General features: G+C 42.3%; 1 protein-coding gene across 3 annotated transcripts in view; it reads left to right on the forward strand.

Moving 5' to 3' along the window:
• Positions 1-14,481, forward strand: part of rab3c (RAB3C, member RAS oncogene family) — a 311,395-nt gene that overhangs the window by 23,691 nt on the left and 273,223 nt on the right. For all 3 annotated transcript variants that reach the window (XM_068033660.1, XM_068033651.1, XM_068033670.1), the window contains exon 2: positions 6,936-7,163. In XM_068033660.1, coding sequence (XP_067889761.1) covers positions 6,936-7,163 — 228 coding nt within the window. The remainder of the gene's footprint in view (positions 1-6,935; positions 7,164-14,481) is intronic.

Here is a 14,481-nt window from a genome sequence, read left to right on the forward strand (position 1 = left end):
TGGTAGGAGAATGGTGGGGTTGCAGTAGGAAATATGGGATTAATGTAGGATTAGTTTAAATGGGTGGTTGTTGGTCGGCACAGACTCGGTGGGCCGGAGGGCCTGTTTCAGTGCTGTATCTCTAAATAAGTAAATAAAATGGATAACCTCACATTTATCCACATTATATTCCAACTGCCACGTTCTTGCCCATGCACTAAGTCTGTCCAAATCCCCTTGAAGCCACTTTGCATCTTCCTCAAAACACACATTCCCACCTAGTTTTGTGTCATCTGCAAACTTGGAAATATTATATTTGGTCCCCACATCCAAATCATTGATATATATTGTGAACAGCTGGGGCCCAAGTACTGATCCTTGCGGTACCCCACGAGTCACAGCCTACCAATGTGAGAATGACCCGTTTATTCCTACTCTCTGGTTTCTGCCTGTTAACCAATCCTTAATCCATGCCAGTATATTACCTCGTATCTCATGTGCTTTAATTTTGCTAACCAACCTCCTGTGGGGGACTTTATCAAAAGCCTCCTGAAAATGCAATTATATTACGTTCACCGAGACCCTTTTATTAATTCTGTTAGTAACATCCTCAAAAAACTCCAACAGGTTTGTCAACATGGAGATGAATTTTATGCACCCCCGAAGAGCGGGATAGTGGCGAGGGGTGGCGTAAAATGGAGAGGGAGGCTCCGGGAGCCCTTCACGTCCTGCTCCCGCCTCCACTGCCACTTTACGCGGGGCGGCGGCGACGAGAAACGGCCCGCCCGCCACAGGCCAATCCTTTGCCCGCCTCCATGCGGATTTTACGCATAGCAAGCAGGCGGCTCTCTGACGGCCCAGGGGGGGCCATCATGATCGGGCACCCTGTGCCCAACAGAGGGCCTCCCCTGCTGCCCCAACCTCTCCCAACATGCCCCCCCCCGTCCCTCCAATCGACCACCCTTGCCTCGCCAACCGATTACCCCCGGTGAGGCAACCAAAACTTACCTTTGTTCCGGGCTCCCTGATATCTTTTTCGAGCTGGTCTATAGTCCCAGCAGTTGCCACTGCTCCCGGTGGCGATGCAGGGACAGTTAGCTGCTGGCCCGCTTTATTCGGCGGGACTTCCTACCTCAAGCGGGTGGAAGTCCTGCCTCACGCCAGTTGAAGCCTGGTGACCCGCAAAATTCCGGTCAGATCCCCAGGCGAGGCGGAAGCGGGTTCGCCACCAACTTTTCGTTCGATGGCCGGCTCCCATCCGCCCAGGGTTAAATCCTGGCCATGATTTCCCATTCATAAATCCATGTTGACTATGCCCAATCAGATCATTATTACCCAAGTGTCTATTTATCACATCCTCTCGAATAGGTTCTAGCATTTTCCCTACTACTGATGTAAGGCTAATAGATCTGTAGTTCCCTGTTTTCTCTCTTCCTCCTTTCTTAAATAGTGGGGTGACATTTGCTACCTTCCAATCTGCAGGAACCATTCCAAAATCTATAGAATTTTGGAAGATGATCACCAATGCATCCACTATCTCCATTGCTATTCTTTCAACACTCTGGGATGTAGAATATCAGGTCCTGGGGACTTAACAACCTTCAGCCCCATTAATTTCTCCAATACAACCTTCTTACGAATACTAATTTCCTTCAATTCCTCATTCCTGCTAATCCCTTGGATCTCTAATTCTGGGAGATTTCTTGTATCTTCCTCAGTGAAGACAGTCACAAAGTAAGCACTTACCTTCTGTGCTATTTCTCTATTCCCCATTATAAAGTCTCCTGACTCTGCCTGTTATGGACCCACATTTGTCTTAGCTAAATGTTTCCTTTTTACGTACCTATAGAAGCTTTTACGGTCCATTTTTATGTTTTTTGCTAGTTTACATTCATATTCTATTCTCCCTTTATCAGTTTCTTCGTCCTCCTTTGCTGTATTCTAAAATCCTCCCAATCCTCATGTTAAATACTATTTCTGGCAACTTTATAGGCCTTTTCTTTTTTATCTTGTACAATCCTTAACTTCCTTTGTTAGCCACAGTTGACTGCCTTTACTTTTGGGGTTGTTGTGCCTTGAAGGAATGTATAGTTGCTGGTCCCCTCCACCAATCCTGGCCACCTCCCTCCTGCAATGGGGCCTCTTCTCCTGCAAGAAGAAGGATGGAGACAGTTCTGCTACTATCAGCCTCTCATCACCAAGTGGGGGAATCTGATGTACCTCCTGCTGACACATGCTGTCATGGGATTTACTGCGGGTGAGCTATGAACGAGGGTGGCGCATGGTCCAGATGCAGCCATGCATCTGTCATGATGAGATGACACCCTAGCCCCTCTGCATTGCCATGGCAGTGCCACCCTCCCTATGTTGCGCACCCTCCTGTGTAGTCACATGCAATTCCCAAAGAGGAGAGTGGTATTGGAGCACTCAGCGTGACCGAACGCAGGAGGTCATTGACCCTCTTTCGGCACTGCACCCAGTTGCGTCGGCTGACCTCTGTGATGTCCATCCAAGCTTGCTTGGTCAGGAAGGAGAACCTTTTCTTGCCATCATTGGAGAAGAGAGCCTCTTGCCTTTCTCTTGCAGCCTGGCGGAGAATCAGCAGGGAGGAATTACTGAAGTGTGGGACCACCTTTGGTCTAACCTCTGCCTTCCTCTCCACTCTTCCCAGGGAGCTTGGGTGTAGGAAACAGTGCTGTGACTTTGTATGCCTCACAATAAACTGACCTTTTTATAGATTGCAAGGCAGGTGTGATTGCACGGCTGGCAGGCTTTTAAAGATGGCACCAGCACCTGATCAGCTGTGAACTGATGCTGTAATCAGAGTCTCACCTCCTGCCGCTACCACATGATTGGGTGTGACCGGCGTTTCCATTATGTAAAATGGCTGCCTGCTGTGTAATCTCGGTGGCGCCGCCGCACACATGACGCACAGGAATGCTGCCATTTTCCACGCTCGCCGCCAGACCCAATGACAGGAACATTAAATTCAGTCGTGTGTGTGCAGTTAAACAGCAGTTTCTAATTACCCCTACTTCAGGGAGCTGTATTATCATTCACTAATACCGTGGAGTGGGGAAAGTTCAGTGTTGTATTTAATATATAAAAATGCTGTGATTGTTAATTCTCTGAATGTACATGTGTTACTTTTTGGAAATTTCACTCCAGATGTTTTGCTTGAATTTAAGTTCTGTTTGAGTATTTATCCAATTCCCTTTTGAAAATTATTATTGTATCTGCTTCCACCACCTTTTCAGGGACTGCATTCCAATCATAACAACTCAATGCATAAAAAAAATTCTTCTCATCTCCCACTGATTCTTTTGCCAATTACCTTCAATCTGGGTCCATTGGTTAACAATGCTTCTGCCAGTGGAAATCAAAATCCTTCACAATTTTGAACACTACTTTGAAGTCTCCTCTTAACCTTCTAACGTTCAAGGAGAAAAATCCGGTTTCTCAAATAAATTAAAGTTCCTCACCTTTGGTACCATTCTAGTCAATATTCTCTGCACCTTCTCCAAGGCTATACAAATAATTAGACTCGTCAAACAACAGAAACGCATGCCAAAACCTTCATCCAATAGAACAGGCAGCTATGCTATATACAGTTGAATGAAATGCATTTTCTCATCATCTCATGAAAATAATGCATTTTAATGTTTTAATATTTTAATGTTTTAGAAATGTTAATCTGGAACAGAGTTAACAGTCATTTGAACAAGCGTAGATTAATTAAGGAAAGCCAGCATGCATTTGTTAAAGGCAAATCGTGTTTATCAAACTTAATTGAGTTTTTTGACGAGGGACCTGAAAGGATCACAGAATCACAGAATTGTTACAGTGTGGAAGGAGGCCATTCAGCCCATCATGCCCGCACTGGCTCTCTGAAAGAACAATTCACTCAGTTTCATTCCCCCGCCTTCTCCCCATAACTCTGCGCATTCTTCCTTTTCATATAACAGTCTAATTCCCTTTTGAACGCTTCAAATCAACCTGCCTCCACCACACTCTCAGGCAGTGCATTCCAGACCTTAACCACTTGCTGCGTGAAAAAGTTTTTCCTCCTGTCACTTTTGCTTCTCTTACAAAATACTTTAAATCTGTGCCCTCTCATTCTTAATCCTTTGACGAGTGGGAACAGTTTCTCTGTATCTACTCTGCCCAGACCCCTCATGATTTTGAATAGCTCTATCAAATCACCTCTCAGCGTTCTCTTCTCCAAGGAAAACAGTCCTAACTTTTCCAATCTATCTTCATAACTGAAGTTCCTCATCCTTGGAATCATTCCCATTAATCTTTTTTGTACTCTCTCCAATGCCCTCAAGTCTTTCCGAAAGTGCGGCGCCCAGAACTGGAAGCAATACTCCAGCTGAGTCCGAACTAGCGTCTTATACAAGTTCAACATAATTTCCTTACTCTTGTACTCCATGCCCCTATTAATAAAGCCCAGGATACTGTATGCTTTATTAACCGCTGTCTCAACCTATCCTGCCACCTTCAATGACTTATGCACGTATACACTCAGGCCCCTCTGTTCTTGCACCCCTTTAGAATTGTAATTAGAATTTAAATTAAAAGTAGGATTGATGAGCGTAATGCAGTTGATGATATGTGGACTTCCAAAAGGCATTTGATAAAGTGTCACATAATAGGCTTGCCAGCCAAGTTGAAGCCCATGGAATAAAAGGGACAGTGGCAGCTTGAATACAAAGTTGATTGAGTGACAGGAAATAGAGGGTAATGGTGAACAGTTGTTTTCAGACTGGAGGAAGGTATACAGTGGGGTTCCCCAGGGGTCAGTCCTAGAACCACTGATTTTCTTGCTATATATTAATGACATAGGCCTGGGTATACAGGACACAATTTCAAAACTTGTAGATGACAGAAAACTTGGAACTATCGTGAACTGTGAGGCAGATAATGATAGACTTCAAGAGGACATAGATAGACTGGTGGAATGGGCAGACACATGGCCGATGAAATTTAACACAGGTTGACATTTTGGTAGGAAGAACGAGGAGAGGCAATATAAAATAAAGGGTACAATTCTAAAGAGGGTGCAGGAACAGAAAGACCTGGGGCAGAATTTTATTGTGCACTTGGAGGTGGGCATGAAGGCAGGGAGGGGGGGCAAACAAAATGGCAGGGGGCACTGTTCCTGACGTTGTCCAGGCCTCCCAATTAATGGCCTCTACCCATCTACACCTCAATTTAGTGGAAGGTGGAGGGGTCCCCTGCTGCAGGAAGACACCGCCAGGTAAAGCCCTTGCGGGGTCAGGGTGAGGTGCCTCTTTTGGGGGCAATCCAGGGCCCCCCGCCCCGGCGGTGATTGCCATCTCCCCACTGGGAAGACACCTCCACTGCCAACACCCGCCCACCCCAATGCTGGCGTCCACTTCAGTGACCCCGGCGAACCCAACCCCACTCACCTTTCCTGGGGTCTTCTCTCTCCTCGGTACTGCAGGGCCTGCTGCAGTACTGGAAGGTGTCACTGCACCCAGTGGCACCAGTGCAGAGCTGCCGGCCTTCCCATTGGCCAGCAGCTGTGGAGGCGGCAGCTTGTTCCTCAAAGGGATGGCGTCCCTGATAGTGGGCAGTTAATTGACTGCCCGCTGTGGAATGGCATCGGGGGTCTGATGGAGAGCCGAGATGGGATCCCCCTCTGCATCCAGTCCGTCTTCCTGTCATCCACCTGGACCCTCCTCTTCAGAATAAAATTCAGCCCCTGAGGGTATATGTGCACCAATCGTTGAAGGTGGCAGGGCAGGTTATAAAGGCATACGGGATCTTGGGCTTTCTGAATAGAGACATAGCAAGTAAGTTCTGATGAACCTTTGTAAAACACTGGTTTGGCCTCTCCTGAAGTATTATGCCCAATTCTGGGCACCACACTTTAGGAAGGATGTGAAGACTTTAGAGATTGGTTCCAGGGATGATAGATTTCAGTTGCATGGATAGATTATAGAAGCTGAGTTTGTTCTCTTTAAAGTAATGAAGGTTGAGAGGAGATTTGAAAGAGGTGTTCAAAATCATGAAGGGTCTATACAGCGTAGATAAAAAGAAAATGTTCCCATTGGCGAAGAGTCAAGAACAGAGGACTCTGATTTAAAGTGATTGGCAAAAGAACCAAGGGTGATAGGAGGAAAAACATTTTTATGCAGTGAGTGGTTAGCATCTGGAGTGGATTGTCTGAAAAGGTGGTGGAGGAAAATTCAATTGTGGCTTTCAAAAAGGGAATTGAACAAGCTGTAAAGGGAAAAAACATTGCAGGGCTACGGGGAAAAGACAGGGGAGCTAGCTAAATTGCTGTTACAGAGAGACAGCATTGAATTGATGGACCAAATGGCAACCTTCTGTGCTGTAGCCATTCTATGATTCAATGATTCTAATCAGTAAAAGTTTTTTTATTTATTTAAATGCTAATTGTGCTATTTAGATTTGAATTATGATGTATTTACTGCAGCTGGTCATGCATACAACAATAATTTTTTTTAATAGTTTAGGAATTATTTGATGTTTTTCATTTAGTTTAGATATTGATTTAATATAGTTCTAAGATATAATACTCTGTATTTTGATTTATCCATTGCACAATTGATAATGCCAATGAGAAGATTGCTGGTCTTTCTGGGATGATGGTACCAATTTATAGAAAGTGGTTTAATACACAGTAAGTGGGAATATCATTTTGCTAAATTGTTCAGGGCATAATTTTAAATTTCCCACCACAATGTTTTGATAGAAAACATAAAATTATAATCCAGGCTTTTTACTGGCAATCAAGACTGTAGCATTACTATGTACAAGTATTGGTAAGTTATGTTACCTGATTTCATTTGCATCTTTGTTTTACTTGTAAATCTTTTATAGCTTTTTTGATCAGAATGTTAATGTAAAATATTTGGTTTGAGGTGAGTAGGTGATTTGAATGTACTCTGTAATCTATGTTCCAGATGGCATCGACGCAAGATTCTCGATATGGCCAGAAGGACACAGCTGACCAGAACTTTGACTACATGTTCAAGTTACTGATCATTGGCAACAGCAGCGTTGGGAAAACTTCGTTTCTCTTCCGCTATGCTGATGATTCCTTTACATCTGCCTTTGTAAGCACTGTGGGTATTGACTTCAAAGTAAAGACCGTCTACAGGAATGAAAAACGGATCAAGTTGCAAATTTGGGTGAGTTTCTGCTTATGGTTTATACTATAGGTTTCTTCAGATACCAAAAAAACATGCAACTCAGTGAGAATCATATTTTATAATATTAATCAGAATTTCTATACATCAGTTAAAACTTTTTCATTCTAAAATTAGAAGGATGCTTTAGTGTTTGCAAAGAGGTTATGTTTGATGCTCTTTCCCCTCCCTCCCTTTCTCCATATTGAAATAATGAATTAAATCCTAGGTAGTAATGCTCCACTGAACAGCTAGGACATGTTTGTAACTTGAAGTCCTAAGGATTTAGCATAATATATGTCCTGTGCTGAAGAGCATTGACTAAAATCAGTTTGGAGAAATAAGTTTGTCATGTGATGCATTTATAATAAGAAAGGGAATCAAAAGGCAATTTTCTTTTAAAAATGTAATAATCAATCAAGGGGTATTGGGGATAGATGGAAGTATGGAATTCGAAACACAAACAGATCAGCCATGATCTTATAGAATGACGGAGCAGGCTTGAGGGGCCGAATGGCCTGCTTCTGCTCCTAATTCGTATGTTCGTATGTAATTAGTTTTCTTTAAGTCATCTCTCCTTCTTTTGTTAGTACCTTAGGCACTTATCAGGTTCTGTCAAGACTGGAATGCTATCTTTAATTATTTAACAGCCTCCTTTAATCTCAAATCTTTGTCTTAACCTGTATTCAAAGAAAATCCTTTACAAAGTGGGATTCAGCTATATCAGTCACAACATGCAGTTAAAAGGTTCCAACAGCACATTTTATCATTGCTGATGTTTGTTTCCCATTTTGCCCTCAATTAGCATTGGAAAAGGAACTAAAATGGACTTCACTCTCATCTGTATCTTGCAGTCTAAATTGAAGTGAAGGATAATATAAGAGCAATATTAAGAAAATTAGATGCTTGTGCACAAAATATAAAATTTGGGATAATCCCCTCATGGGGAAATCATCTTATATTTTGAGAAGCACAGTTATTGTTTAATGCATGATAATTATTGATTAGGTGGGAAATAAATACTCAAAGTTTGTGTGCGTGTGTGTGAAAGGCAGAGAAAGAGCACAGGCCTAATTTTAACAAAAAACAACATAAAACTGTTTTGGGATTCTGAAAGACTATCAGCAGCTTTTTCATTAAAACTAAAAACTTAGATACAATTATATGATCTGCAGTAGTGATAAATGTATCTGCTTATAAAGCCCAGTGTCTGCTCATTGTCAATGCTCAGATGATGCAATGGGTAATTTCATTATAAAAGCACAAAGTCTCATAGATAAGGTCATTTTCCTTATTAGATCAGTTGTTTCTCTCCAGTCTGCAGAGTTTCTAATGCGTGCACTATCTGGTTTTGAGAAAAATCAAATTATTTTATATCTGCTTTTTTTGGGTCATACAGCCACATGGATATTTGTAACATCAGCCAGTGACTTTGAATAAAAACTGAAAATGCTGGAAATACTGAGCAGGTCTGGGCAGGATCCGTGGAGAGAGAAAAACGGAAGTAACATTTCGGGTCCGTGACCTTTCATCAGTACTGTGAAAAGTTAGAAATGTAATAGGTTTTGAACAAGTGAAAGGCAGGAGGGTGGGAAGAAGAACAAAAGGGAAGGTATGTGGTAGGATGGAGGACAGGAGAGATTTCATGGTGCAAGGCCAAAAGGAGTAGTAATGGGACAAGTAAAGAAACAAAAGATGTGTCTAGAGGGGGTGTGAATGGCAGGATAGCTGCCATCTGAATGCAAAATAAAGGAAATAAGATAAAAACAAAAGAAAAACTAAACTGGCAAAGAAACACAAAACAAAATGGGGAAAGAGATTATGATCTAAAATTGTTGAACTCAATATTGAGTCTAGGAGGCTGTAAAATGCCCAATCGAAAGATGAGGTGCTAATACTTGAGCTTGCGAGCAGAGGTAGCGTTTCAGGTCAATGACCTTTCATCAGAACTGCTGAACTCTGTTTCTCTCTCCACAGATGCTGCCTGACCTAGTGTGTATTTCCAGCATTTTGTGTTTTTGTTTCAGATTTCCAGCATCCGCAGTATTTTGCTTTTGTATGTGATGCTGAATACTTTTTTTTAATGGTCCTGTAAGCTCCAATGTAACATTATGCTAAAAATTAGTTTTGGTATTTGAAATAAAACTACTGGATAACAGATTCAGCCCTATTAACTGAATCAGTTCCATTTAATAGTCAGTTTAGTCAGCATTTTCAATTATCTAAATAATCGCTTCTCAAAATTTCAAATTAACATTTTTTGTTACTTTTTAATTGCATATTTTATTTTAATTTTTATTGGCATAACTGATATCCTGTAACATAATATCCAGAAGCTGCCAATGCAGTGTGTTTGTGTGAAAATCCTCTCTATTCTGTTTCAGTGGGCTAGACTTTGTGGTCAGCGGCGAAGCAATGGTGCTCACCACTGACCTCGATGAAAGCTGCCCACAAAGATCTAGCAATTTCTGTGGCGCGGGCTACCCCTTTCCCAATGGCAGTTTAAATCTGGCGCCAAGCCAAGGGGATCTCCAGGCATACAGCAGCAGTGATGCCACCAGCAGGGTAAGCAGCCAATCACATTGAAGTATTCTCATAGACAGCAAAACAGGAAGTTAAAACATTTTATCCTTCATTTTTAATTTAAATTTTCAGATAGTGAACTAATCATTATGATTGGACTTAATAGAAGCTAAAATATTAGTATTTTAATATGAAGAAACTTTAAAAAAAAACAATTATTTTAAAAATATGTGCAATTCATTATCATATTGGTAAATCTGACATTCCATAAATATAAAATTAGCCTTTCAGGGCCAGTGAGGTCATTTAGAGGTAATTATGAACCTAGAATGCTTTTAAAAATACAGTTACATCTCAATCAACAAGGTATAACTTTTTCAAGGGTTTTTGCAGTAAGACTAACAGCATAAAAGTCGAAGTTTTCATCAGTTCACTGATTGCTTGGGGATTGCACTCTGGAGGGACCTCAATAGCACACCCTGTGGAGGTGCATAGAATCACTGACAGCAGCTTCTGGCTTTCCGTGTTATTTTGCGCATGTGAGGATTCCCTAAGTTGCTGTCAGTTTCAGTGGTTGTAATGACGGCGAACGCTGACAGTTTTGCTGGCATTACAACTGCAAAATCCGGGCCAATGTACTAGGTTGACAAATGCATTAACATGGCACATAGAGGAGCTTCATATACATCTATGTTACAAGTGTTGCTGAGACCAATTTCATCCCTTTTGGTGCAAGTAGAGTTAAATGGAATGATCTGTAAATCCCTGTTAATTTAAGATTTTCTTACACAGTAAAATGATTGTGTTAACAGAAATTAATGCAGTGGAAATGGGTGGAATGTTGTTTTGTATTTATCAGTTTGCATTCACTTCTCAGTTATTTCCTTGCATTGAATTGTTTTCTGCAAAACAGATATACTAGTTATTTAGCATTAGAACAGATTAGCTGAATTTATGGCCGCAGGGCGGCACAGTGGCGCAGTGGTTAGCACCGCAGCCTCACAGCTCCAGCGACCCGGGTTCAATTCCGGGTACTGCCTGTGTGGAGTTTGCAAGTTCTCCCTGTGTCTGCGTGGGTTTCCTCCGGGTGCTCCGGTTTCCTCCCACATGCCAAAGACTTGCAGGTTGATAGGTAAATTGGCCATTAGAAATTGCCCCTAGTATAGGTAGGTGGTAGGGAACTATGTAGGGATAGGTGGGGATGTGATAGGAATGTAGGATTAGTGTAAACGGATGGTTGATGGTCGGCACAGACTCGGTGGGCCGAAGGGCCTGTTTCAGTGCTGTATCTCTAAACTAAACTAAACTAAACATGATATTGCTAATTCATTCAATATTCACAATATTGTAAACATTTAGAAAAGTTCTGAAAATAGCACATAATGCAACTAAATTAAAGGGCAGTCCAGTAATTGGGAAGGCACCTTATTTTGTGATTCTTTTATGATGTTTTGTAAGGCGTTTAAATTTCAAAACTGTGAACCTAGAGTTAATGTTCAGTCTTTACAACAATTATGCATCCTTTATGTAAAACGTTTTCTGTGGTTCTAAATATTGGTCTTTGTTGTCTGTGATGGATTTAAAATAGTCTTCACACTGGTGCTTCATATTTGGATCTTGCATATAATTTTTTTTTCTGATTGTCATTATGCATTTCAGGGCACATTCACGTTCCACATGTTCAACGTCAATGCAAAGCTTAAACTCCTTTACACTAAAGCTAAACTTGGAGTGTGAAGTGGGTGTTAAGGCTTGAACTGATTCACAAGTGAAATTAAGTGAGAGGAGTTTCTATCAGCCTGCTTCCAATGCCAGATTGGGCCCTGTTTCTGAATTCAGGCTAAATTTAGCACTGTAATTACAACATCAGTGTGAGGTCAGACTTCTTTGGACCAACATTACAGCTCAAGTGTGAATAGGGAACAGGCTGAATTATGTTGTTTGTTAATAATTAAGAAACTATAATTTATTTGAGTGTTACTTAGTCAAAAATAATTTGATATATGTTGTGAATGTTCTTTTGCGATCAAGTTCACTGGCCTATGTCTTTTATTGTCCCAGTCAAGTATAACTGATTTAACAGTGTTAGCAGCTGACAACCAGAGTATTGATAAAAATAGTCTAAGGGCTGCATTTTATTATGGCGATGGGGGTCCTGGCAGCAGGCCAGAAGGCAGGCGGAGACCCTGCCTCGGCCGTCTATCAGATTCCTGCAGCCATTTCATGGCGTGCAATCAATTAACTGCCTATTGTTGGGGATGCTGTCCCTTTAAGGGACAAGCTCCCAACTCCAGAGCTGTTGGCCAATTGGAAAGCCAGCAGCTCTGCAGTACCGGCAGCGCCACTGGGAGCAGACTGGAGAAGACCCCAGAACAGGTAAGTGGGGCCGGGATTGCCGGGACCAGTGAGACAGGCTCTGGTGACGGGCTGGGGGATGGGGTGTGTTGGTGAAGGTAGGGGCTGCCGTCCCGAGGGGGGTGGCAATCGCCACTGGGGTGGGGGCTCTTCAGGGGCCCAGGTTTGCCCCCAATGGAGGGACCCGCCCCACCCCCAATCCTGCTAGGAGACCACCAGGCTTTACCTAGCGGTGTCTCCCCACGAGGGCAGGCACCATGGCTTCAACAAAATTGGAATGGATGCACAAAGATGCCCTTAAGTGGCCATTAATGGTTCACCCAAGGGCCTCAATTGGCCTGGGGTGGGAATCCTGTCCTCGGCCTTCCCTGCCATGGTCAAAATGGCATGGGTCTGGGTGACATTGGGAATGGCGCTCCTGCCATTTTTGCCCCCCCCCACCTCTGTCTCCAAGGGCAGAACAAAATTCTACCCTAAATTGTACTTTGCATCAGATTAAATGGACTGCCTAACTGGATGATTTGGGTTTTCATTATTTAACTGCACTGTACTCTTGACGCATATCAGGGAGGGCATTATACAAAGAGATAAATTTGTTGCCAGGTTTATTCTGCCCTTGGTCGTATACATTAGACACTGAGTACTAGTGGCTGAAATTGTTAATTTTTTTGTAATTATAACATTTTTTGATTATGCATAGACTCACTGGACAGGATTTTATTCTGCCCTTGCAGTCGGGCATGGAAGCGGTGGGGAGTAAGCAAAATAGCAAGAGGTTCCGTTCCCAACATTGTCCTGGCCCCATGCCATTTTATCTGGGGTGGGGAAGACTGAAGATGACCTATCTGCCGCAGGCTGATTGAGGCCAATTAATGGCCAATTTTGTTTCAAAACTGTGAACCTAGAGTTAATTCTCTGTCTTTATGACAACTAATATGTTGTTAAAAATGTATTTTGTTCAGCTCACAATTAATCCAGTACAATGATGGAGTTGAAGAATTTTCTATTATTTCTTTCAACCTACCATTACGTAGAATCTACAGCACAGAAATCAGGTCATTTGGCCCAGCTGGACTTTGGTGATGTTTGTACTCCACATGATCCACCCCCCCTAACCCCCCTACCCCCCTCACTCTAATTACCTGTTCCCACCTTATGTCTGGATTCCTCGATTTCCTTCTCTTTCATATATAGGGAGGTGGTGGTGTAGTGGTAATGTTGCTAGTCTAGTAATCCAGAGCCCAGGCTACTGCTGTGGAACATGGGTTTGAATCCCACCACAGCAAATGGCGAAATTTGAATTCAATTAATAAAATAATCTGGAATTAAAAGCTGGAATTAAAAATTTATAGTGACCATTGTCAATTGTTGTAAAAACCCATCTGGTTCACAGATGTTCTTTAGGGAAGGAAACCTGTTGCCCTTACCTGGTCGGGCCCATGTGTGATTCCAGACCCACAGCAATGTGGTTGACTCTTCAAAAATAAAAGGCCTTCAAGGGCAATTAGGGATGGCCTAGCCAGTGACACCTACATCCCACAAAAAACAAAAAAAATGCATCAATTCTCACTATACACGCATCCTCTTCAATTCTTTATATAATCTAATCCGTCCAATTACCGTCCCATTAGTCTACTCTCGATCATCAGCAAAGTGATGGAAGGTGTCATTGACAGTGCTATCAAGCAGCACTTACACAGCAATAACTGTTGTATTATCTCTTACTAGACTAATACAAATGAAGCTGAAGGACAGGCATAAAGGTTTGAACACAGAGCTTTAATTGAGACATGTTGTTGCTTCAGCTCACTGACTGTACAAAAGAACTGAATCACGTAATATTGCATCATTTCTGGTGATGACAGAGATATCAGTATAAACATATATTTAAATTGTTATATTTAGCATACTAACAATACACTTTCACAACATTCCCCCTTCCCTTAAATGATAGCTCCATATGGTATAACATTAATATGTACATGAATAAGCAACCCTGTGAGATACAAGAAATTTGACAGCTATAACGGTATTTACAGTCAGGCAAACCCCGCCCCCCCCCCCCCCCCCCCCCCCACCACCTGCCAAGACTGAGGCACACATTATTTCGCCACATGAACATTAAAACATAAAATTGCAAGCTCCTGGCTGGAAGGACATTTGCATTGTGCCAGACAGTGTTGAAGCAAAGGAACCAGTCCCCGCCCCAATACACAGAAGAAACCTGGTCAAACCAGTCGGTCACGTGACCATCTACTCGTCAACTAGGGGAGCTTTAAACTATAAAAAAACAGATTTTGAACTCAGAGCACCGTGTGCTCGGGCAACTGAAGCAAGAATTACCTCCTCTCCTGTCTGCCTGCTCCCATCTCCTTCACACAGAACTGAATCTTGTGAAAACATGTGAAACTCAAAGAGAGAAAAGTCTTCAATGTGAACAAGG

Source organism: Heterodontus francisci, chromosome 1 (assembly GCF_036365525.1).
Source record: "Heterodontus francisci isolate sHetFra1 chromosome 1, sHetFra1.hap1, whole genome shotgun sequence".
In the NCBI taxonomy this organism is placed as follows: Eukaryota; Metazoa; Chordata; class Chondrichthyes; order Heterodontiformes; family Heterodontidae; genus Heterodontus; species Heterodontus francisci.